At 37.0% G+C, this 23,709-nt stretch overlaps 2 protein-coding genes across 2 annotated transcripts in view; one reads left to right on the plus strand and one right to left on the minus strand.

The window, feature by feature from the left end:
• The first annotated feature begins 388 nt into the window (after window positions 1-388).
• Window positions 389-940, plus strand: LOC140171105 (craniofacial development protein 2-like). Its single transcript, XM_072194273.1, has one exon. It carries the CDS (start codon window positions 389-391, stop codon window positions 938-940), a length of 552 nt encoding a protein of 183 aa, XP_072050374.1.
• A 7,688-nt stretch (window positions 941-8,628) lies between these two features.
• The window catches only part of LOC140171961 (bone morphogenetic protein 3-like), a 59,208-nt gene continuing 44,127 nt past the window's right edge, over window positions 8,629-23,709 (minus strand). Inside the window, exons 2-3 of the mRNA XM_072195307.1 lie at window positions 11,735-12,645; window positions 8,629-9,955 (exon numbers count right to left, since the gene is read on the minus strand). Coding sequence (XP_072051408.1) covers window positions 9,764-9,955; window positions 11,735-12,645 — 1,103 coding nt within the window. The 3' untranslated portion in view covers window positions 8,629-9,763. The remainder of the gene's footprint in view (window positions 9,956-11,734; window positions 12,646-23,709) is intronic.

Raw genomic sequence — 23,709 nt, forward strand, 5'->3', positions numbered from 1 at the left:
ACAAATAATTGTCTCGATTAAAATTACAGATCGTAATGCATGCTGGGAATGCTTGATTCCCTACTGTGGCTCAGGACTCAGGACATTCCCATTACTGAGGTAGGCAATTATATCTTCCAAGCATCCATAGTGCAGTTATGCTACAAGGCAAACATGATTCGACCTTTGCAGTACTTAAACCAGTTAATAACAGGAAATAACTCCAGCAAAATCAATCGATAAAGTGTAGTCCAATACAGCCGACTCAGAAGAGATGGTAGAAGAATTCTACGACCTACTACAAACTACTATCATAAGACTCCAAAAAATGACATCCTACTTGTTATGGGAGACCTAAACGCAAAAGTTGGATGTGATTGCACACAATGGGAGAACGTTATAGGAAACCATGGTTATGGGCAAAGGAACGACAGAGGAGAAAAGCTGCAACTTCTGTGCAGTAAACAACCTTTTTATAACCAACACAATGTTCAAGCAAAAGAAGGACAGCCGACAGTGGACATGGGAGTCGCCAGACCAAAAGACCCACAACAAAATAGACTACATTATTATCAGCAACCGGTGGAAGACCTCTGTAACCAATGCGAGGAGCTTCCCTAGCGCAGATGTAGGATCAGATCATCAACTCGTGATAACAAATCTACGCTTGAAATTCCATGCCAAAAAGAAACCAAATTACCCGAAACAATATGATATCTTCAGGCTAAAAAGCCCAGAACACAGGAAAAACTATGAGGTGGAAATAGGGGGTAGATTTGCCCCACTGCTGGAGCAACCAGACACAGATACTGAAACTATGTGGGAAGGAATCAAGACAGCATTCAATGAAACATCCAAAAAAGTCCTTGGCTACAAAAAAGGACACAAAGAAAAGCCATGGATTAGCGAGGAAGTAATCCAACTGGCAAACGAACGAAGTAGAGCAAAGCAAGAAAAATAAAGGACCCAACCAAGAGAAGTAGATACAACTTCTTAAGTCGTGAAATAAAAAGAAAAGTCAAGGGATGCCGAGATCAGTGGCTCAAAGACCTTTGCAAAAAAGTTGACAATGCACATCAGGCAGCAAAGTCAAAAGAAGTGTACTCAACCATCAAGAAAATTACAAGAAAAGCCTCTATCAGAATGCAAACCGTCAAAAGTAAAGATGGACAGATTCTTACTGAATCAGAGGAAGTAAAGGATAGGTGGAAAGAAAGCTTTCAAGAACTATACAATAAAAAGAACCCAACAGATGAGGAGCTAACGCAAAGTGTTCCCCAGATGCCCAGCTGCAAGATAGAACCAGCCATCCTACGAGAGGAAATTGAAAGTGCTGTCAAAAAGATGTCAGATGGCAAAGCCCCGGGATATGACAATATCACAGCTGAAGAACTCAAAGCAGCTGGGAGCGCAGGGATCGAAATCCTACATATGCTATGCACCAAAATTTGGGACAGCGAAATCTTCCCAGATGACTGGGGGAGAGCTATCATCACACCAATTTACAAGAAGAAAGACAAGCTTGATTGCGGCAACTACCGAGGGATCAGCTTGCTTAGCCATGCATGCAAAGTAATTACACTTATTCTACAACGCCGAATCATGAAAAGAACTGAAGAAATTCTATCAGAGTCCCAAGCAGGATTTAGACCAGGACGTTCAACCATAGACCAACTCTTCACCCTCAGGCAAATAGTTGAGCAGCATCTTGAAATGAGGAAGGCCCTTTTCTGTTGCTACATCGACTTCGAAAAAGCCTTCGACTCAGTGTGGCAGGAAGGACTTTGGAAGGCACTTGGCTTCTTTGGTTTCCCAAACAAAATCACCTGTCTCCTGAAAGCTCTCTACAATAAATCTGCAAGTACTGTCAGAGTAAATGGGGAACTAACAGACTGGTTTACAACCCTGGTTGGAGTTCGCCAAGGATGTGTAATCTCACCCCAACTTTTTAACATCCTACTGGAGATGACTATGTTGTATGCCCTGCACAATACCAACATAGGAGTAAACATCCAAGGACAAGTGGTGAACAACTTACGATTTGCAGACGACATTGCACTAATTGCTAACAGTGAAGAAGACCTCCAGACACTGGTTAGCCTCATTCATCAAAGCAGCTCAGCTTTTGGACTCAAAATAAATATCGCTAAAACAGAAGTCCAGGCCATATGCAAAGAAGACACCCATCTGAACATCACAATTGACAATACCCAGCTCCTGCAGGTAGAGGAGTTCACATACCTGGGAGGAAAGATCACCCAAAAAGGATCCTGCTCAGAAGATATTAAACTTCGAATAGGTAAAGCCCTAGGAGCTGTGCAGAGACTACAGAGTATCTGGAGTGCTAAGGACATCCAAACCAACACCAAGATAAACGTCGGCTGTATTCCATAGTGGCGTATAGTGATTTTTGGTCATTTTTTTGAAAATTGGCACATATGTTTTTAATGATGTTCTCTTTAATTTTTCTAAGTCTCATCAGTCATAATTAGCTAATTAATTAGTAATTAATTAATTAAAATGTGGCGTATAGTTACAAAGTGACATTTTTTGTATTCCATAGTGGCGTATCGACCATACGCCACTTTTTATACACATTTTATAATTATGAAATATCGGCAAAAATGAAAAACATCGTATGTCATAGTGGCGTACGCGTATCGGACCTATACGCCACTATGGAATACGAACGACGAAAAGTAACGCCATAGGGATTACACGGCGACCGAGGTGGCGTACGGTTAACGTAAGGTTAGGGTATTGCGTTTTGTTCGTTTTCATAGTGACGTATAGTTTTATTGTCAGTTTGCCAGCAATAGTATGTATTTATTTCTTTTGAAAATATATAACAATAAAATCTATTTAGTTTACTACAGAAATTTCACATCATTTACAAAATATAATGAATGTCTGATTTACACAACTCGATTTTAAATTGGCATTTCTTCAAACCCGATTTTCTCGAAAAGTTGTTTATTTCGCGGCGCCCCACTATACGCCACTATGGAATACGGACGACGGTGAGCTTTACAAGGTCCTTGTTTTGTCAATATTGCTATACGGAGCAGAAACCTGGACATTGAAAAGAGAGGATGAGAATCGACTGCTCACTTTCGAGATGATGTGCCTTAGGAAGACAATGGGAGTAACACGGAGAGACAGGATCAGAAACACCATCATCCGCAAAACCCTGGGTGTTGAATTTTCCATCTTGGACAGAATAACTCGGAAGAGACTGCATTATTTTGGCCACGTCCAGAGAATGCCTCCCTCACGCCTTCCAAAGATGGCCTTTGAATGTCACATCCAGGGAGTCAGACCTAGAGGAAGACCGCCAAAGAGGTGGAGAGACTGCCTGCTAGCTGACTGCAAAAGAACCGACCTAAACTCCATAGTAAATGCCAGCCGTACAGCAGATGACAGAACAGTTTGGCGGGACATTGTGATGCGGATGCCACCACTCAACCCCCAGTTGGAGTGAACGGCATAGGTCAAGGTAGGTCAAAGTGTAGTCCATCCTCCACACTGAATGGTGGGCTGCACATATGCCCAAATATGTCACTTGCTAATCAATAATCACCCACTTGAAATCCCCTGACTCTCTCCACTTACCAAAGTTATGGACAGATCATGGAGTTGTGTTTGCTGTTATCTTACATATCTGGGAGGTACGACCATTTGCAGATGCCCTACCTACTCAGTTTTTAGTCTACATGTAATGCATACATTATTCTTGATTGACAGCAAGTACAAAAAATATCCGTCAAGTGGTTTAGTTTTAATCCCCTTCGGAAGAGAGCGGTCCACAAAATATGTGATAGTCACTAAAAGTTGCACTCGATTTACACAGGGAATTTTGAAGGCCATACCGTGCCCTTCCTTACTAAAACACAAAAGTACGAATATTTCCAAACATCTAAATTAGTTAAAAATTTAAGTCATGTTACAAAACTCTATTTTCTAGAATTTCAGAGAGTCCAAAAAATATTGGCCGGTTAGTTTTCACATAGTGACGTAACAAGGCAATGCCCTATACCTATACACTGTTTGAAGAGGTCACTCGTCAATGGCGAGAGCACTGTGTATTGTGTATAGGAAAATGGACAGTAACTGCAGTATGCATGGCCGGAGATGATATAAATTACTATACTTCTCACAATGCATTTTTTCAATTACAGTTGTAGGCTACGTAACCGGGCTGTATAGCTCAGCATGTTAAGTAAGGGATAAAATCAAAACTCGGTCGGCGGATAACTGCCGGTTCCGTCCCGTTTCTATTGTTCCAAACAATGGAAACCGAACAGAACCGCGCGGAACTAGCGGTCAACCGCCGGTCGAGTTTTGATTTCATCCCTAACTAAAAGTGTCTAAATGAACAGAGCACATCCTAATCATGCAAATTATGGTACTTCAACTGGTACCATTGTTTCAAACAAAGGGCGGTGAAGGGGTTCCGCCATTAAATTGGTCACTGATCCGGCATCATATTAACGCTTTACCCAACAGGCGAGTATAAATAAGTGACCACAATACAGTCATGTGTAAGGGCAGTCATGTGTAAAGTGGTACCATTGTACTCACGTATCCCAAATGTGCGCTTGTGCGGGTCTGAAGTCTATAATGGAGGGTTTAGTTCAGTGTCGATATAATCTTTTTTATCACCCACCTGACTTTAGACGCTTCATTTAAATAAATTGAATGCCCCTGCTGATCGACTACACATCAGAATGTATTAGCTGCCAGGTTAACATTTCTATAGTATTCTATAGTATTCTGCGCGTATACATGTAAGTGTAAGTATAGGCCTATAAAGGGTTTTTTACAAATGTCCATTTATCTTTTATTTTAAGAAGGAGATTGGCATAGAAATAGCGGCGGTGGAAGGGGGTGGGGGAAGATTCTCCCCTGTGAGAAGTCTTGAGAGGTGATATGAGGGAGGAAAAGGGGAGGAGGGATATGGAGAATGAGGGGGCCTACAGGAAGGGAGAAAGAGGACAAATGAAGAGAAAGAAAATAATGAGAAGTAAATAAAATAATAGAATGATAAGGACATATTTATATTGGAATGATAACGAGGGAGTGATAAAGTTAGTGTAGGCCTAGGAAAGAATAAATACAGAGAAAGAAAAGAAATGAAAATAAAATGTAATAATAATTATTATAAAACACATAACAGCACTAAGCAGCCATTCGATGACATCAATGCCGTTGTGCGTTACGTAATTAATGAGCCCAGTCAGATGTATTTCGCACCTGCCAAGCACAAGTCACCCAATTTCGAAAACTGGACGTTGAATGTACACTCTCATGAATATTGATTGGCAACATTTTCCAATATGTCAGCGCTCTAATCGGAAACAATAGAACAATAGACCCTGCAGAGCGTTGTGTCATATGATTTATGACGAGGTGGTGTAACATTTTGCAATGACTTTTGGGAAGGGTACGATATATTCTTTACAGTAGTTTTCTGTAGTGCTAAAAGTTTTAGTGTATACGTGAAAAAGGTATGAGGTGATTACATATCTTGCCTTGTTGAATCACTAGGATCCAGAACATGCTCATCTATCAGGGCACGGTTCTTTAACCCCAATACATCTGTACATTCATTGGATGACCTCTGAAAATTTGGGCACAAAAACTCATACCCGGCAACTTGAGGTCAAATTTTGCACTATAGTGTTTAATTGAGGTTATTGTACTGTAGCATTGGGATGAGACTATTGTGGTCCATAGTGAATGTGAGTTTGATAAGTAAATATCCCAGTGTTTTATTCTAATAAATTACTCCCTGCAGCTCTTCCTGATTAATAATAATTATTCAAATATACAATTAAGTTTATGATACATATTGAACGTACAGGTTTCATTCATAATGACATGATATAGGTAAACATTTCAGATAACGAAACAACTACACTATAATATAGTAGCCCTAGTTCAAACTGACATTTTAAAAATCGCGGCATTTTGTAAGCTAAACCTCATTGGGGCAGTAAGTAAAATAAAACACAACGTGTTCTAGATAATGTTTTAGAATACATCAAAACAAGATTACATTTCTAATGAATTAAAGTACATCCATACAATTATGTCAACATTATAACTTATTAATTTGCTTTTTGTCCATTCATCATCATGGCTATTCGCCGTAGAAGTAGTTACGTAACCGGATTAATTACCATAGCACACTATCTTTGCATGTATCGCCCTGCACTATAAGCAGGTTGCACTCATGACATGTGTATGTCTGCAATTATAGATTGAATAGAATACCGCTCTTTACACATAGACTTGCTTCAAGTCCTTTGGCGTCCATAGTTAGTGAATGTAAAATTCATGGAAGCTTTGCCACATGCATCTTCCAAACATTTCTGTTTCAAAAGTTATTCTTTCGAAATAATTATTTACCATCATATATTAAACTTTGTAAAAATTTATTTGACATTCGAATTGTTGAGACCAGATAGTGGACTTTCTTATCTTTACTTTACTCCAGGCATACTGTGCACTGCAGGGGTAGTGTTTAAGCAAAATGCCCACCACGCCCACCCCACAAGGCACATTTCCTCCCTAGCTCATGTTGCCAACGCCAACGTCCTACACAAAAAATCTGACCTGACTAAAAAATTTAGAGAGTCCAGTATAGGCCTATTTCTACCACTGATTATACAAGGGTCCTATGAAGAGCATAAATAGAGAAAAAGTAAGGAGGAAGCCTTGATCAAGGCTACTCTTTACAAAGATACTAATGATACAGGTGCGTGTGATCAGCATGATATGAATATTCTATTACGATCAGATTCTATTAGAATTACGATCCAGGCATTTATCCCACTAATTCTTTGATAATCTATGTGCAATGCAGTGTAATGACGTAACGTCTAGTGCAGTGCAATACATTCAAAGATAGCGTGCACCCACAGCTATGGTAATTAATTCGGTTGAGTAACACTATGGACCACAATAGCCTCATCCCAATGGCATAGTTCAATAACCTCAATTAAACAATCATAGTGCAAAATTTGACCTCAAGTTTCAGGGTATGAGTTTTTGTACCCAAATTTCCAAAGGTCATTCAATGAATGTGCAAACAGCTAAAGCCTAAACGTATTGGGGTTAAAGAACTGTGCCTTGATAGATAAGCATGTTTTGGATCCTAGTGTAACTACTTCTACGGCGAATAGGTCATGTGGAGGATAATGGCCAATTATTAGAACATTCATGATAAGGTATCGCTCCATTCGTGCAAAATATGGAGCGATAAAATAATAACATGAGGTCACAGGTGTGTTAAAGCGATTTCATTTTTTAGAAAAAAGGGTTGCCGTCTGGTTTGCCTTGTGATCGGACTCGCCACAAGGACTACATCGCCTGCATTTCCCTGCAGATTTAAATGCCGCCCTCTGGATTGATCTCTGTTCTCTAACTCACGAAATTTCATTCGTATCATGATTTTAACATAGATCTTCAAAAATGACGATCTATGATTTTAACAAACAAGCGAATACAAGCAATGACAGAATTAAAACATTAGTTAGCGTCTGACGTCATCTGTCAATCAAACTCGAGCACGGTTTGATTACAAATGTCGTGATGCCTGAGTTAACGAACGCGGCGGTAAAACATCGTGCCCGGTTAATTTTGCACCTTCAAATATTGTACAGACCGTCTCAAAAGTCTTACTAGTCTTTGTACATTACATTAACTGAGTAGGCACTACACTAATTGATATTTACTCCGCACCAAATAGTCGTGCGATAGACTCTTTTCATGCTCATTCACCAATGTAGTAACAGCCTTGAGCCAGGTGGGAAAGGTTTATTAACATGACAAAGAAAATCTCAGTGTAAAAGCTACGGAGCGTAAACTGTCTCATTTGCATAACAAGGAACCACTTTAATGAGAGCCAACGCCCTTTATATCAATTTAGATATTAAACCTGGTTTCTCATGAATAGGAAACTTTCCTTCCCTTGCACCATATCTACAATGCCAAGAAAAGTTCCTTTTTGCCTTGTAAAAAGTACCGTAATTGTTCGTCATTTTCTGCGATTCCTTTTCTCTGATCGGCACCAGATGAACCAACCTTCCTTTTACACGCTACGCTAATAACCAATCCAGGGTCGTGGGAGTTTGATTGACAGTGACGTTAGACGCAAACTAGTCTTTTCAATTCTGTCTCGGATTATAGCTACTATTACCTGTTCCAACTCCAGTGACACCTCACACCTGGGTAGGATTGGGCCTCTGTTCACTGCAGGCCAGACTGCAGGGGCAAGGAAAGTAGCACTACAAATTATCAGTCTTTTATTGATTTTTTAAAAAGTAAAATGCATCCAACGGTCCATGAAAATTAATGAAGTGTCACCAGTGGCGTAGCCAGGATTTTGGAACCGAGGGGGCACAACTTGTAAATTTACCGACGGAAATATTTTTTGCCGACGGAAGTTGTGATTTGTTGACCCTTTTTTTTGGCATGGTTTGAAAAATTGAAGAGAAAAAAAAAATTATGTAAAATTCAATTTCATTCATTTAGACGTATAATATTTGATGTAACATATCTACGTTATTTAATCTAGTCCCATTCTATTTCCTGTAATGTTTAAGTTCTAACGAATGTTTGATGACGAAAAATCGATAATATGTTACATATAATATCTAACAGTATATTATCGATTTTACGTCATCAAACATTCGTTAGAACTTAAACATTACTGCAAATAGAATGGCAATAGAATAACGTAGATATGTTACATCAAATATTATACGTCTAATACTCGGAGTCTGCATACGACTTAAAAATCACGAATTATAATTTACAAATTCCTGGCTGCCAGTTGTGAGGCCATGAGTTTCAAGAATGTTGAACTATTTTACATTGATGATTTCATACTTTCCTTAAAACACATTTAATAAAAATACAATATAATACAATAATGTATATACAGACATAATCATCGACTATAATAAGTTATTCTATATAAGTAATTGAAGGAAACAATATCTTTTTTATTTTGTAAACCAGAGCACGGTATTCGACCCCATGAGTTTTCGGGCCAGTAAATGTCCACTTGGATCAGCCTGTAATCATGCTGTAATAATCACTACCGGTACTTCAGGTCGTACAGCTTTAAAATAGTTATTATTTCCTATAGCCAACATATACGGACTTTTAAACCCTGAGCACTACCTGCCGATCTAACATCGCCCCTGATTGGTCAATTAGGGGATATCTTCACTTTCATCACCAATCAGAATGGAGTTTTGCAAATAATTCACCCCAATTTTTGCGTGGTGAAATTATTCTAACAATGTTGCTGATTGGTCCAATTGATAATGAAAACTTCTTTTTGTCCAATAGGCAGGTAGTTCTCATGGGGTTATACTATAGTACACAATTCAAACATCAAAACGTGTATATAGAACTACATTTCAATATTAAAAATATAATAACAAGTTGTCTATGATAGATTATATTCACCAAGACACAGTAATGGTACAATTACCTTTATATAAATATAATGGGTCTAGAAGTATTTTCAATACACATTGGAAAAATTGCGCAATTGCTGAAACTCGTAACCATCTTGGCTCACAACGGGTGTTTGACATTATTGTGTTGTCCTCGATATCTACATTCAACCAACACTGTTCATACATTGACTTCAAATATCAAATCGATATTCAGGATGCTTTAAACACCTTACAGACCTGTCATTTATTTTCAAGATGGCCGCCATTTTGATACGCAATGATTACTATTACAATACTACCACTTCTTCTCAGCGACACGAGCAAGAATCGACTTGCATGTTGGAATAACTTTTCAGCAGAACGTTCTTATCTTCATCGAAGAACAGGATCATGATTGAGGACATCTTTTCCGGGACACAACATGGAGCTGGTATGTTGGGAATCGCACCCAGGGCGTTGATAACACTTTGTAAAGCAGCGTGGTTGGATGGGTTTAACTCCTGTAAGTACATAAACAACCCGAGAAAAAACATGTTAATTGATTATTCACTACGCGGTAGATCTATACAAGTGTTCATTACAGACGTGTTTTTGACTGGGGTCGTCACAGATCGTATCTCATGAGAATAAATATTGGATGATGGTTATTAGGTCCGATGGAGTACATCATCAATAGAGTCTAAATATGGGACGCTGTAATAAAATTACCTAATATTATGGTAAAAGAGTGTATCGTTTAGTTGCATCACTAATAATTACTTTTTGACACAGTTGAGGTTAACTTTTCTTTTTGACTCATTAAAAAAAGTTGACAAAGGTTCTTTAAGAAGGAAGTTATATTTATGAAGAGCTTGTTTCCAAATCATGTTAAGTCCACAATCACATGCTTCTCATATACTTGTGTGATACAATCACAATTACTTTGACAAGTTTGACATTAGCAACAATCAGTTGTACCATGAACAAGCCATTATTTACCACAACAATGGCGGCTGCTAAACAATATGCAGACTATTGTTCTCATTTGGGAATCAAAGGCCTCACCAGTATTGTTACTGTGCATCCATCCACTGTTTGCTTTGTAATGGTGCATCCAACTGAAATTACTATACCTATAGCATCACAACCCATTGCAATATCGCACAGGTAAATCAGAAACATGGGTTTGTGGACTTTTAAGTTCAAACATGGTTTGGAACCAAGCTCTTCATATACATGTTCGTGAAGTAAAATATAATATACGCTTCTTTTTACTATATTAGGGGCATATTAGGGACATCATTACTTGTATTAAGATCTATAATACTGCATGTTCCAACATAGTGTGGATGCAAGTACGTTAGTATTTTGATATTGGACGAACAGAATTCAACGCCAAAGATCTGACAAATACAACTATCGCAATATTAATTTATTACGTTCGTTGCACCGCAATTATTTTAAAGTATCATCTCCTTAGACTATCTTGACCGTTAACCATTTCTTTCAAACAAGTTTCTAGGCAATAAATGATAAATTTGTTTCTGGGCAATAAATGATAAATTTGACCGAGAAAGATTAAAAAACTAAACAATGATAAACAAAACGATCTGATATGGCGGGAGTTATGGTTAGATATTTTATCATGACAGGGCGGGAAATTAACATTTCCGCAGCAGATTAGTGGTCATAGAATAACCAGAGAAGTTCAATAACCAGGAAGGTAAGAAATGCATTCAAGGGGTGACGGTCAGTTGTCTGTGATGTGCCGCGTTTCCCCCTTTTTGGCTTGTTCTTAGTCTTTTCTTTTCTTTTTCTTTTTCTTTTCATTTCGGTTCTTTTCCGTTCTTTGATTTTTCGTTTCTGCTTTCTTTTCTCTTTCTTTTATTTCTCCAGTTTCTTTATTTTCTTTTCGCTTCTGTTCTTTTGTTAATTCTGTTATCTTTCTTTCTTTTCTTTGGCTTTTCTCCTTTCTTCTTTCTTTTATTTTCGTACATATGTCCTCTCCTCTCCTCTCCTCTCCTCTCCTCTCCACTCTTCCAGAATATAAGATATAAACAGTGGAAAGGAGACTTACATATTATTGCTGAACATCAAGAAGTTAAATAAGGGATGACTTCAAAAACCAGGCGCTGGTCGACTGCACCTTGGCAGAACCAACGGTTTAACCGCGTTCTATTATTCCGAACAATATAAACCAGGTTCAATCGATGCGGTTCTGCCAGCAGGGCACCGGTGGTCGACCAGCGGTTGAGGTTTGAATTCATCCCTAACTTAACCATGTTAACCTCTGTACTTACTTTGGCCAGGGGGAATGGACACTCTCCCGCACAATAGTATGCATCAAAACCTTCTGGCGCGATGACGTAACCATCCCATCCTAATGTTTTGAAATCAACACGCATTGATTGACGCTGACATAATCCAACTTTAGACGGATGTATCGTGTTTTCATTCCTATTTTGGGTCACGTCTTCCTCCGATTCTCCACTGTGATGGTCTAATAACGGACCATGTTTGGATTTTTTCCCTTTCTTCTTCTTGTCCTTCTTTTTGTTTTTCTCCTTCTTTCTCGCCTTTCTTCGTTGTGAATTTTGCTCGGCAAAATAAGGGAATGTTGCATCAGCAATATTTGTAATGTCATAATCTTCTGGAAATTCATTTGTGTTCAGAGAATAGGTGTTATTTTTCATCAACATGTTACTGATACTTCGCGCTCGTCGTCTGTTGACAGGTACAATTTTCGATTTTCCCGCCAAATCTTTTGCTAGTCGTTGCCACGACAACTGCGAATCTTCTTCACGGGCTGATTTATCTTCTGTGAACACCAACATAAATGGTTGCACATGCTTGGACAAAATTTTTCTCACAAGGGCGGCCTCAGACATCTTGCGCCGTATCCGATCCGTTGTAACTGAAAATGTTATACCAATTCGAACTTTCGATACAGTTTCATTCAATAACCGCTCAATATATGACGTTAGATTTAATATTTGCCATCCACGAATATTGGCGGGAAGTTGTAATGCACCAAGTTCATTGCAGATTGATTCGTTGTCAATATGATGGACTTGTACACTGAGTCTTAAATTATCGTTGGACCATCTTTTTAGTTTTCTGACAAAATAGTGCATCTCTATTGAGTCCAATTGTTCTGTTATTTCTAGCGTCCTCAGTGGGAACACAAACGTGTCTTTGCCACAGGTTTTATCTGCAAGGAAAAATAAAGAGAAAGGGACAAATAAGTAAAAGTTACTGTGCAGAAAGGGACAACATTAAAATTTTTTAAATTGATATGCAACATATTTTGGAGAGATAATTTACACACTGGCTCTAATATGGTAAAAGGACTTATATCACTAACGATTTACTTCCTTTTGTCATGGTTGAGGTTAACGTTTCTACTTGACTCATGTGTAAAAAAATTGTAACATACAAAGAGATTGAAACAATGGTACTTTTTTCCCACAAGTTGGTAAACTGGCACATACTTTAGCAAAAGAAAGTATCTTTCTCTTACTGTCTTACGATTTACACCCTTTTTTATTATGTGAGGGTCATTAAAGTTGACCAAGACTATGACAAAGGGAAGTAATATGTTAGTAGTCTGTAAGTAAACATAAGTATCCATGATATAGAGTCCGCAAAACAAAGCTACCAGCCTGGGTACCAGTTATTTTTTACCCCTGTATATCCTAAACAAAGGCAGATATGTCATAATTAGAACCAGCCAATAGCTGCATCTTTTAGCTCCGATTTAAGACCTCATTCGTAAAAATCGGTAAAGAAATAAAGACACGATGATCCAAATACCCAAGGAAGATGCAAATTCAAAGTTGCAGTTTTGCTCCATTGCATGCCCTATTGATTTATATTATACACAAAGCGTTCTCGATATTAAGAGAACCAGCATCGTGCTTCCATTGGTACGCACATTTTAACTATAGCCCCGTCCTTTCCATTAGAACATGAAAGTGCAACTTTTAATTTCGTTACTTCCTTGGGTTTATAACCGTTTCTTTAATTCTCAACTAATTTCAACAAATGAGGTCTTAAATCAGGAACTGGATGCTCATTTAAATTTTGACATATTTATCTTTGCTTAGGATATACAGGGGTGAACATAACTTTTGCCTTTAAGAAACAATGCTCAACATTTGGGCTAATAAGTAGACGAGAAGAGGTGCTCTTGATATTCTTGTAATGACAACTTAGCACTACATGTATATCATTAACCTTTTACCATGAAATGTGATAATTAGAAGGACCTATGAGTATTTAATGTGGCTTTGATCATCGTAATTGGGTGGTCTTTGTTAATTGAAACGTTGGAGCCGCAGCCTTTGCAAGAGCAATGTGTCTTGCATTTGGAAAGGCGTCATACAATGATACAAGCCTTGCAACTCATGACCTCAGATATTCTGAATAGGACAACTAATAATGCTACAGTAGTATATCGATGATTACGGTGATGTCGCCCGCTTGAAAGTATCGTGTTCTTTTCATCAACACCTACCAATAACTGACTGAATGAGCTTTATTCCAAACGGGTTTGGGATATGCATTCGAAGCAGAATTTATTTCTGCAGATTATGACACTTTATTTGTTGCAATGGTCCCGATATTGATGTCGCGCGCCGGGGTCGCGCGTACATTTTAAATGAAAGTAACCCAAGATTTGAAAGTTGCAGGAAAATCCTATTGCCTTGTTGTATTCAGTATCGATGGAGGAATATGTTTTCGGCTTTTATTAATTTTGATTATTTTTCTTGTTTCGAGAATTTGGAGGTCACAACAAGTGATAATCAATAAAAAAAAATATGCAAAATTGTCTGAATTTGCTCATATCGGGAAAATACCCTTAAACCATTTTCTTGTCAGAAATATCAGAAAGATCCCAGAAAACACAAAACGTTTTCGACATCATTCGCAAAAGGTTATAAAAGGTTGTCAGAAAACGTTTAAATGTCGGGTTATATAAAGGGTATATTAAGAGTATAAAACGTTTTCATAACCTTAAAAACATTTTTTGATAATCTACTGCTCAGCAAACAAATATGTTTTACAGAATACGTTTAAATGTCGGGTTATATAAAGGGTATAAAAACGTTTTAATAACATTCCAAAAACATTCTTGAAAACTTGATACAAAACATTCTAAACAGAATGTTATTTTGGGAGTCGAAAAAATATTTTGCGAAAAATGTTTGCCCAAAATATTTTCAATAACGTTTTAAAAACGTTTTCATGACCTTAATATAACCCGACATTTAAATGTTATTAAAAGGTTTTGAAAAGAACATTTTAAGAACATTTCTGTGTTTGCTGGGTTCAAATATTTTAACATAATGTTATTTAAGTATTGACACAATATTTGGCAAAAATGTTTGCAAAAATATATTACAATAACATTTTTGAAAACATTTAAAAATATTGTTGTAGTGTGTTTTCATACAAAACGTTTTAAAACGTTATCATGACCTTTATATAACCCGACATTTTAATGTTATTAAAACGTTTTTACCTAAACCAAAAGCCAAAATATAACTTATTTAAAACGTTTTTAAAACGTTTTTGTGTTTGCTGGGTAATGATGAAACCAAAATGATACGTCGATCTTTGGGATCGCTAGGCCTGTTGGATCCACACAGAATACTGTATGCATCATGAAAGAATTAGAGAATGAAGGTATTGGTTTTAGCACCAGGAGTGCGTCTATCGTCTCCTATAACACGGGCGACATCAAGTAAAACAACTTGGCGAAGCCGAGTAGTTTTACGCCAAAAATAATGATGTCGCCCGTGTTATATGAGACGATAGATACATGACAGCGGCTAAAAACAACACCTTTATTCTCATTCTTAAACACTTCAATTCAAATAGAAATATCGTAAGTATATTACAAATTTTAATCAAATTAAATCCTACATTTTATAAGGAACTACCTAGGGCTTAAAATCGATCAGTCCCGTTGTTGCTATACGCCTCCCGATTAGTTCAAATAGCGAGCACCCGTATCGCGTCGACGCACACGCGCTGACCCGTGTGATATCGTGTCATATCACACGGGTAAGAACCAATGAGATTGCAGGAACCGGGGCAGGAACGTTCTCTAGTGTTTAAGAATTAAGATTATCTCTCGCATGAAAATGCAGTTTCTGATTATTTATATTGATATATGTAGTTGTAACTAATACTATATAAGGGCTAGTAAAAATTAGTAAATATAAAAATGATGATATTATGTGTTAGAAATATTGTAATTCAGGACTCGGAGATCGCTGAATGTATCAGTCTTCGCTATAGTGATAATGTCCTACACCATGATGCTATACTTAGCACTGTAATCTCAGTTCAACTTGACGTTCATTATAAACAGAAAGATATCAATTACAAACGCGTCTCATCTATGATCACTAACAAGCTGATTAGATGACACATATATGTGGGTCAGTGCAGTAAACTAAAAAACAACACAAAAGTACAATCTAGGTCTACCTATGTTCTGAAATGGAGAGTCTAATACTTTGCACGCTACTACCTTTTGATCTTCTGACCTAAATAACAATAATTAGATAATAACTTGAAAGTGCAGCCGGCGACAGTTAATGTGATGATTATTTCCGATCAAAATTGGACGTGTTTCCTAATATGAAGCAATTAATGAAATTCTTGATGTTGGACTATTATAAATCATAGTGTTTGACAATTGACGCTCTGGACATCTTGTAAGTTGTATCATACACTGTACATTTTTCAGAACATCAAGTCTGTTCAGATTTAAAAAATTTTAAAAAAAGGCGTGCGATGTGTTCAAAATGTAACAGGTTTTGAACACATCTGACGCGTTCTGTTTTGTTTTTTTATCGTCTTTGCAAACATTTATCCGGACATAAAGTAGTATTTTCTTACACAAAAATTAACAGAATCCTCAACACACAAGGACTTGGACAGCGTCAAATAACTTGCTATGAGTATGAGTATAATTACAAAATTGTCATCAGAGATGCTTTTAACAAGTGTAAGCGTAGTTAGTTCCATTTGCTTTTAGATTCAGCATCCCTACACATTCACCAGTTTTTGAGATTGCCACGGTCAAAAGGCGCTATAGCTGGGCTACGTTCTCGAACAAGTGAACTAGCCCCGTGCATTCCATTGATTTGAAAATGCAACTTTTGATTTCGTTACTAACTTGGGTTTTCTATTACCGTTTCTTAAATTCTCAACCAATTATGTTATACCTGTCTTTGTGGGGTGAACATAACTATAATACCTTGATTCTTTTGCGCACGGTAGATGAATGAACAATGATAGCAAATTATTGTGTTGAATTACATCTTGAAGGGGGTATAATTCCCTGCCACATCCTTTTTAAATTGTTGCCAAATTCATTTAGGATACTATTCAAATCCGTAGAGTTTAAAAGATCAGTGGCTGGCACTATAGCTTTTCGATGTACATTATTAAAAAATGCATAAAGTCGTGTAAGACGATACATCGACAGATTTTTACTCATTTTCATCGGTTTTCTGTACTTTATAACATCGTCGTCCATTAAAATTAATTACCCATAATCCTTGTTACCTGAAGGTTGCCAGTTCAAAATCATTTCCATATGCTGACAATCGATCATCAATCAAATTTTGAAATTGACTTTAACAGTGATTCACACCTCAAAGTGTCAATTTTACCGCAATATTAGTGACTAATAGTAACTGGGACGGCATGCAAATTAATCTATTGAACCTTCTTCGGACACATTCCCACCCTCAAGGAGACCTGGATTAACACTTGCGCGACCTTTTGGTCCTGATGATTGGACGTCGAATACTCAATGCAACAAGTGTTCGTTATTCAATCGGTTCAGTGTCGGTTTCAGTTAATGTTTATTTTCTAACGAATGTTTGTTGACTCGACAGACAGCAAAAGAATTATATGTTTATTTGTTTGTTTGTTAGTTTGTTTAGTTATCAGTTATGTTCATCCTGTATATTCTAGCAACCAATAGGACTATCAGTGTTCCCTTTAGCTCTGATTGAAGACCTCATTTGTGAAATCGGTTTAGAATTAAAGAAACGGTAATAGAAAACCCAAGTCAGTATTTAACGAAATCAAAAGTTGCAGTTTCAAATCAATGGAATGCACGGCGCTAGTTCCCTTGTTTGAGAACGTAGCCCTGCTATAGCGCCTTGTGACCGTGGCAATCGCAAAAACTGGTGAACGTGTGGGGATGCTGAACCTAAAAGCAAATAGGAATGTAGTGAACGTTGGAACTAACTACGAATACACTGCAAATTTTTCAAAACACCTCTGATGACAATTTCAAATTAAGCCCAGATATCATCGTACTCGCAGCAAGTTATTTGCCTCTGTCCAAGTCTTTGTGTGTTAAGGATTCTTTTTGTGCCTGGTTTGTGCAAGAAAATACTACTTTATACCTGGATAAATGTTTGCAAAGACGATAAAAAACAAAACAGAGAACGCGTGAGATGTGTTCAAAACCTGTTATACATTAACACATATATCGCACGCCTTCTGGAGGTGTTCATTTAAAAAAAAAATTTAAATCTGAACAAATTTGATGTTCTGAAACATTTGCAGTGTATGATACAACTTTCAAGATGTCGAGAGCGTCATTTGTCAAGCACTATAATTTATAATAGTCCAACATAATTGCTTCATATTAGGAAACACGTCCAATTTTGATCGGAAATAATCATCACATTAACTGTCGCCGGCTACACTTTCAAGTTATCATCTAATTATTGTTTTTTAGGTCAGAAGATCAAAAGGTAGTAGCGTGCAAAGTAACCGACTCTCCATTACCGAACATAGATAGGACTAGATTGGACTTTGTCTTGCTTTCTAGTTTACTGCACTGACCCACATATAAATGTGTCATCTAATCAGCTTGTTAGTGATCATAGATGAGACGCGTTTGTAATTGACATCTTTCTGTTTATAATGAACGTCAAGTTGAACTGAGATTACAGCGCTAAGTATAGCATCATGGTGTAGGACATTATCACTATAGCAAAGACTGAGACATTCAGAGATCCTCGAGTCCTGAATTACAATATTTCCAACACCTAATATCATCATTTTTATACAGTTCTTAGAATACTTATTAGTTACAACTGTAAAATGTCTGGCTGGAAAAGTTTCACGTAAGTGATAGATGTGCATTGTGCAACTCCTTGGACAAGTTTTCAGCTTCTTCTGGAGTATTTTTAAGATTCAAGATTCAAGGTGTATTATGGGATAATCTTCTATTGATCGAACTACTCTACTTTTCCGAAAATAGTAGAACCCCAACTGAATTGAGGATACTTTTGTGTGAACTAGAAGCTATTTGTACCAACCAAGAGGAAATCTTTTGTCAGTAGACAGTTTAAGCTTACAATTAGCTCCCGGTCATGTTATGTAGAATAGGCGATCGGGAGCTCTTTGATGGTAGCCATGACAGGCCAATAAAACTTAGAGCCCACTTTCCCCTTGAAAATTAAATTTGAATTATTTACTGGAGTACTGTACGATAATCCTGTCAACTTATTCTGTATGTCAACTTGGTAACTATCATTAATACTGAATCATGCAGGCTTCAGATTCGGTACTGTCATGTTCTTATCCAGCGTAGCATCTCAAAGCGGATGTTCAGGTCACTTAATGTAAATGGCTCAATTTATTATAAATGACCTTTTATCATGCCCTTGAAATTAAGTTGTCTTGATAAGAAAAGTGCAATGGTAAACTTCAGGACCCGGCTTCAGGATTTGTCTGCGTTTTTTGCCCGATTTTTCAAGATCAGAAATAAAGTTGATTTGAAAGTATCGGAAGATCTGAAGAGCTAGTGGGTGTTATTTATTGTATTCATTGTAGAGCTGAAGTTCGAACATTTACAAAACGAACTTAGGGCTATCACACGGCAATAAGGGATGCCTTCAAATTCAATAGTCGGTCGACCATCGGTGCCCTGTTAGAACTGGTGATTGGAACGGGTTTCTATTAATCGGAATATAGAACGCGGTTAAACCACATGTTCATCCAGGGCGCCGGCGGTCGACTGGCGGTTTGGTTTTAAAAAGGTCTTCTTTGGTCATGAAGTTTGAAGATTGCAAAGACCTGTGAAATCTTAAATGAGATATTCGGCACGACATCTTGTATTAAACAATCAAAACCAAATGTTACATCAAAGTGATCGAATAAAATTTGACGTGCAAATATATCTTAGACAAAAGATTTATTAAGTAAGAGCTAATAAGTCAATTGACAAGGTCCGTTGATAGTAAAATATATCGTATGCGACGTTCTATCTCTGTGGAATACAAACGGAAATGTGCGGTCAAATTGAGTCGGTTGAAAAGGTTCCAATATCATTTATTTTGACCCTTGTTGGGACCTACTTCTTTTCAACTTTATTTAGCTTCTCGATATCAAAGTCGGGTGTCACATCAGAAAAATTTGGTCGTAAAACATGTCAATAATCATGTGATTCTTACATCCCGAATGCTTTGGAATGATTCGGTAGTAGTTAGTACTTTCTTCCCGTATTCTCTACGGAAGTTCCATGTGCGCCGTTGCTACTTGACTTTGCGTCCGCGTACGAGGCTATAAGATTATGAATTTACGCATAATAAATTTGATTATGTCATTTTCACTCGACTTTGCGTACGAGGCCAAAAGATTAACTCAGAATAATACTTTACGTACGAGGCTATATAAGATTGTGAATTTACACATAATAATTATGTTATTGTCACTCAACTTTGCGTACGAGGCTAAAAGATTATAAATGTATACTCATAATAATTATGTCATATTCACCGTACTTTGCGTATCGTGAGGCTATATAAGATTGTGAATTTACGCATAATACACACCACTCCACGCCATACATACATTCTGCCAGTCACATTTCCCCAATATGAAATTTTTTTAAAGTAAAATTTTAATTTTACTTCATTAAAGTTTGGCGGAGGCGGGGTTCGAACCCACGGCGGCGGACTGCTTTGGATACACTATGAACCCAGCGCCTTAGACCACTCGGCTACCTGTCTTCTTGGAATTCATTTGAAACTTATTGGAAGATATAATCGCAACTTCAACATAGGCCTACCACGTGACAAGCAAAGGCAGAAAACGTACCATATTTTGGAATTTTATTTGCCTAAAAACATTTATGTGTATTATTAGCACTCAATTATTGTTAACTGCGTGTTTATACAAAAAAAAATCCAATAATGAACATGATAACTGGGCGTCTGTATGGACAATACATTATATCGATTTTGACACGTGCTTGTGTCTCAGTACATTTCCATGGTCAGTAAAATACTATAGAGGAAAACCTACCATTTTCTTGTATACACGTTCGATGTTTTTATCAATTACATAAAAATTCCATTTTAGACCCCAAATGTTTTTTCAGGAAATAAAAGATTAGATTACCATAAAAACGAAACAGTAATCTTTTGCCGGGTCTAATGTAATATTCACATAGGATTTTCAACGTTTTTTCTATCCTTATTCTTGCTCAATTAAAAAAAATATTTTGGCGTATATAAAATTGAAATAAAATTCTCTGCTTCTTAAACGACATCAAATGTGCCACAATTGGGTATCACGAATCGTTATATATGATGTGCAGTTAATATTCATATTTTCTTTTATACAGAGGATGCTTCAGTTTTGACAGGAAAAATATTATCTTGAAAACCCTCTCACTCGGTTATTTTAAAAAGGTAACCACGCTTCCCTAGAATGTGCAATAAATTAGCATTAAAATTTTTCTTATTCTAACAGCAAGCGTTTCTAGAATGTATTTTGGCGAAATGTGGTGTACGCATAATAATTATGTTATTATCACTCGACTTTGCGTACGAGGCTATAAGATTATAAATTTACATACATCATGTGTTAGCGAACGAGGATAGAAGATTATGAATTTACGTTCGTGAAAACTATGTTACGAAGCATTTATGTTGATATGCTTATAGATCAGTGGAGGAGCCTTCACTCTTTGTGGTATGATTTAATTTTGTTTGACACTGTACTGGAAATAGACAATAATTGGGTTTTCAATACATTGTAAGGTTAACAGTACTAAATAAATAGGCATGGACTTGGCAGAGTGAGCAATAGTTTTTAACAACACAGCTTAAGGGATACTACACCCCTGTGGTAAATTTGTGACTATTTTTGCATTTTTCTCAAAAAATAATAACACACTGGTAACAAAAGTTGTGTATATTATTGGGGCAAGGAACCAAATTACTACACCAAAATTTCAGTGACTCAAAACAAGCGGTTCAGTATATATGGTCGGAAATGAGGTACATCCTAGCGGTACCTTATTTCTTATCATAAATAACGAACCGCTTGGCTTGGGTCACTGAAATTCCAGTGTAATAATTGGATTCCTTGCCCTATAATATACATAAGTTTTGTTACCACTGTGTTATTAGTTTTTGAGAAAAATGCAAAAATAGACACAAATTTACCGAGGGGTGTAGTACCCCTTAAACTGAAGTTTTTTCCAATGTATTCTATAAATGTGTTTAATTCCACAGTCATTGCCCCGGATTGTTGCTAATCATTTTACACATATAAAACCAGACTCTCATATCTGCAAGTGACATTCATGTATCCCTTTTCAAAACCCTATAATGATGTGTCAGCAATTCTAAATGTATCCCTAATATGATTCCGGACTTGCAATGCCATATACTCAGTACACACATCATTATATAGGAAACACATAACATCACGTTCATTCAAGTGCAATGTTTTCATTGCTGCAAACTATTTCTGTTGATAAATTAATTCCCCATGCTAAATGGGAAGTCGGAAAGTACGTAAAGGATAGTTCAGACATAAAATCAAGTTTAATATATACCAGCAGACAACTCAACATTTCATTATCAGATATATCACTAGGATCCACAACATGCTCATCTATCAGGGCACATTTCTTTAACCCCAATACATTTGTACATTCATTGAATGACCTTTGAACATTTTGGGTACAAAAATTCTTACTCATACTTGAGGTCAAATTTTGCCCTATTACTAATTGTTTAACTGAGGTTATTGAACTATGCCATTGGGATGAGGTCACTGTGGTCCATAGTGTATGGTTGATGAGCATGATTAAGAAAAGTACGGAGTCGCTATGTGATTTATACAGGCAGTGGCGGTGTAGAATTTTGATCGGGATGGGGTGCAACGGGGAAGGGGTATAGTTTGGTTGAAAAAAACATCGCATTTATAATGGATCATTCAAAATCTATTTTGTGTCATTTTCACTACATAGACAATGTATTGCTTATATTAGTGGCAAATGATAATACTGGATGAGAATAAGCTCGAAATAATGCAATAAGTACAAGGTGCAAGATTTAGAGAAGAAGGTAAAGATTTCTCTTAGGCCTATAGCACGGGCTTCTCCTCGTTATTTTACTCCAAAAATAATGATGTCGCGTGTTATATGAGACGATAGATGCACGACAGCGGCTAAAAACAATACCTTTATTCTCATTCTTAATTAATTAAACACTTCAATTCAAATAAATCTATTAATCATAAGTATACCATATTTTAATCAAATTAAATCCTACTTTTTACAAGGAATTACCGTAGGGCTTAGAATCGATGTACCTCCGATTGGTTCAAATAGCGCGTACGCGTATTGTGTGTGATATCGTGTCATATCACACGACTAAGAACCAATAAGATTGCAGGAACTTTCTTAATTGTTTAAGAGTTAGAGAATAAAGGTATTGTTTTTAGCCGTTGTTTTACGCCAAAACAAATGATGTCGCCCGTGTTATATGAGACGATAGATGCACTCCAGCGGCTAAAAACAATACCTTTATTCTCATTCTTAAACACTTCAATTCAAAAAAAAATATGACAAGTATTACAAATTTTAATCAAAGTAAATCCTACTTTTTGCAAGGAATTATACCTAGGGCTTAAAATCGATCAGTCCCGTTGTTGCTATGCGCCTCCGATTGGTTCAAATTGCGATTACGCGTATCGCGTCGATGCAAACGCGCTGACCCGTGTGATATCGTGTCATATCACACGGGTAAGAACCAATAAGATTGCAGGAACATTCTCAAGTGTTTAAGAATGCATTATAATCAATTAGACATGTACAAGGTGTCCCAAAAAAAGAGGCCCCTTATTGCACCCTCTTTTTCTCCTATTTCTGAAAAGTTGATCAAATATATTTTGGTATGTGAAGAAACCTTGAGTCGTTAGCTGTAATAAA

This window comes from Amphiura filiformis, chromosome 15 (genome assembly GCF_039555335.1).
Source record: "Amphiura filiformis chromosome 15, Afil_fr2py, whole genome shotgun sequence".
Taxonomy (NCBI): Eukaryota; Metazoa; Echinodermata; class Ophiuroidea; order Amphilepidida; family Amphiuridae; genus Amphiura; species Amphiura filiformis.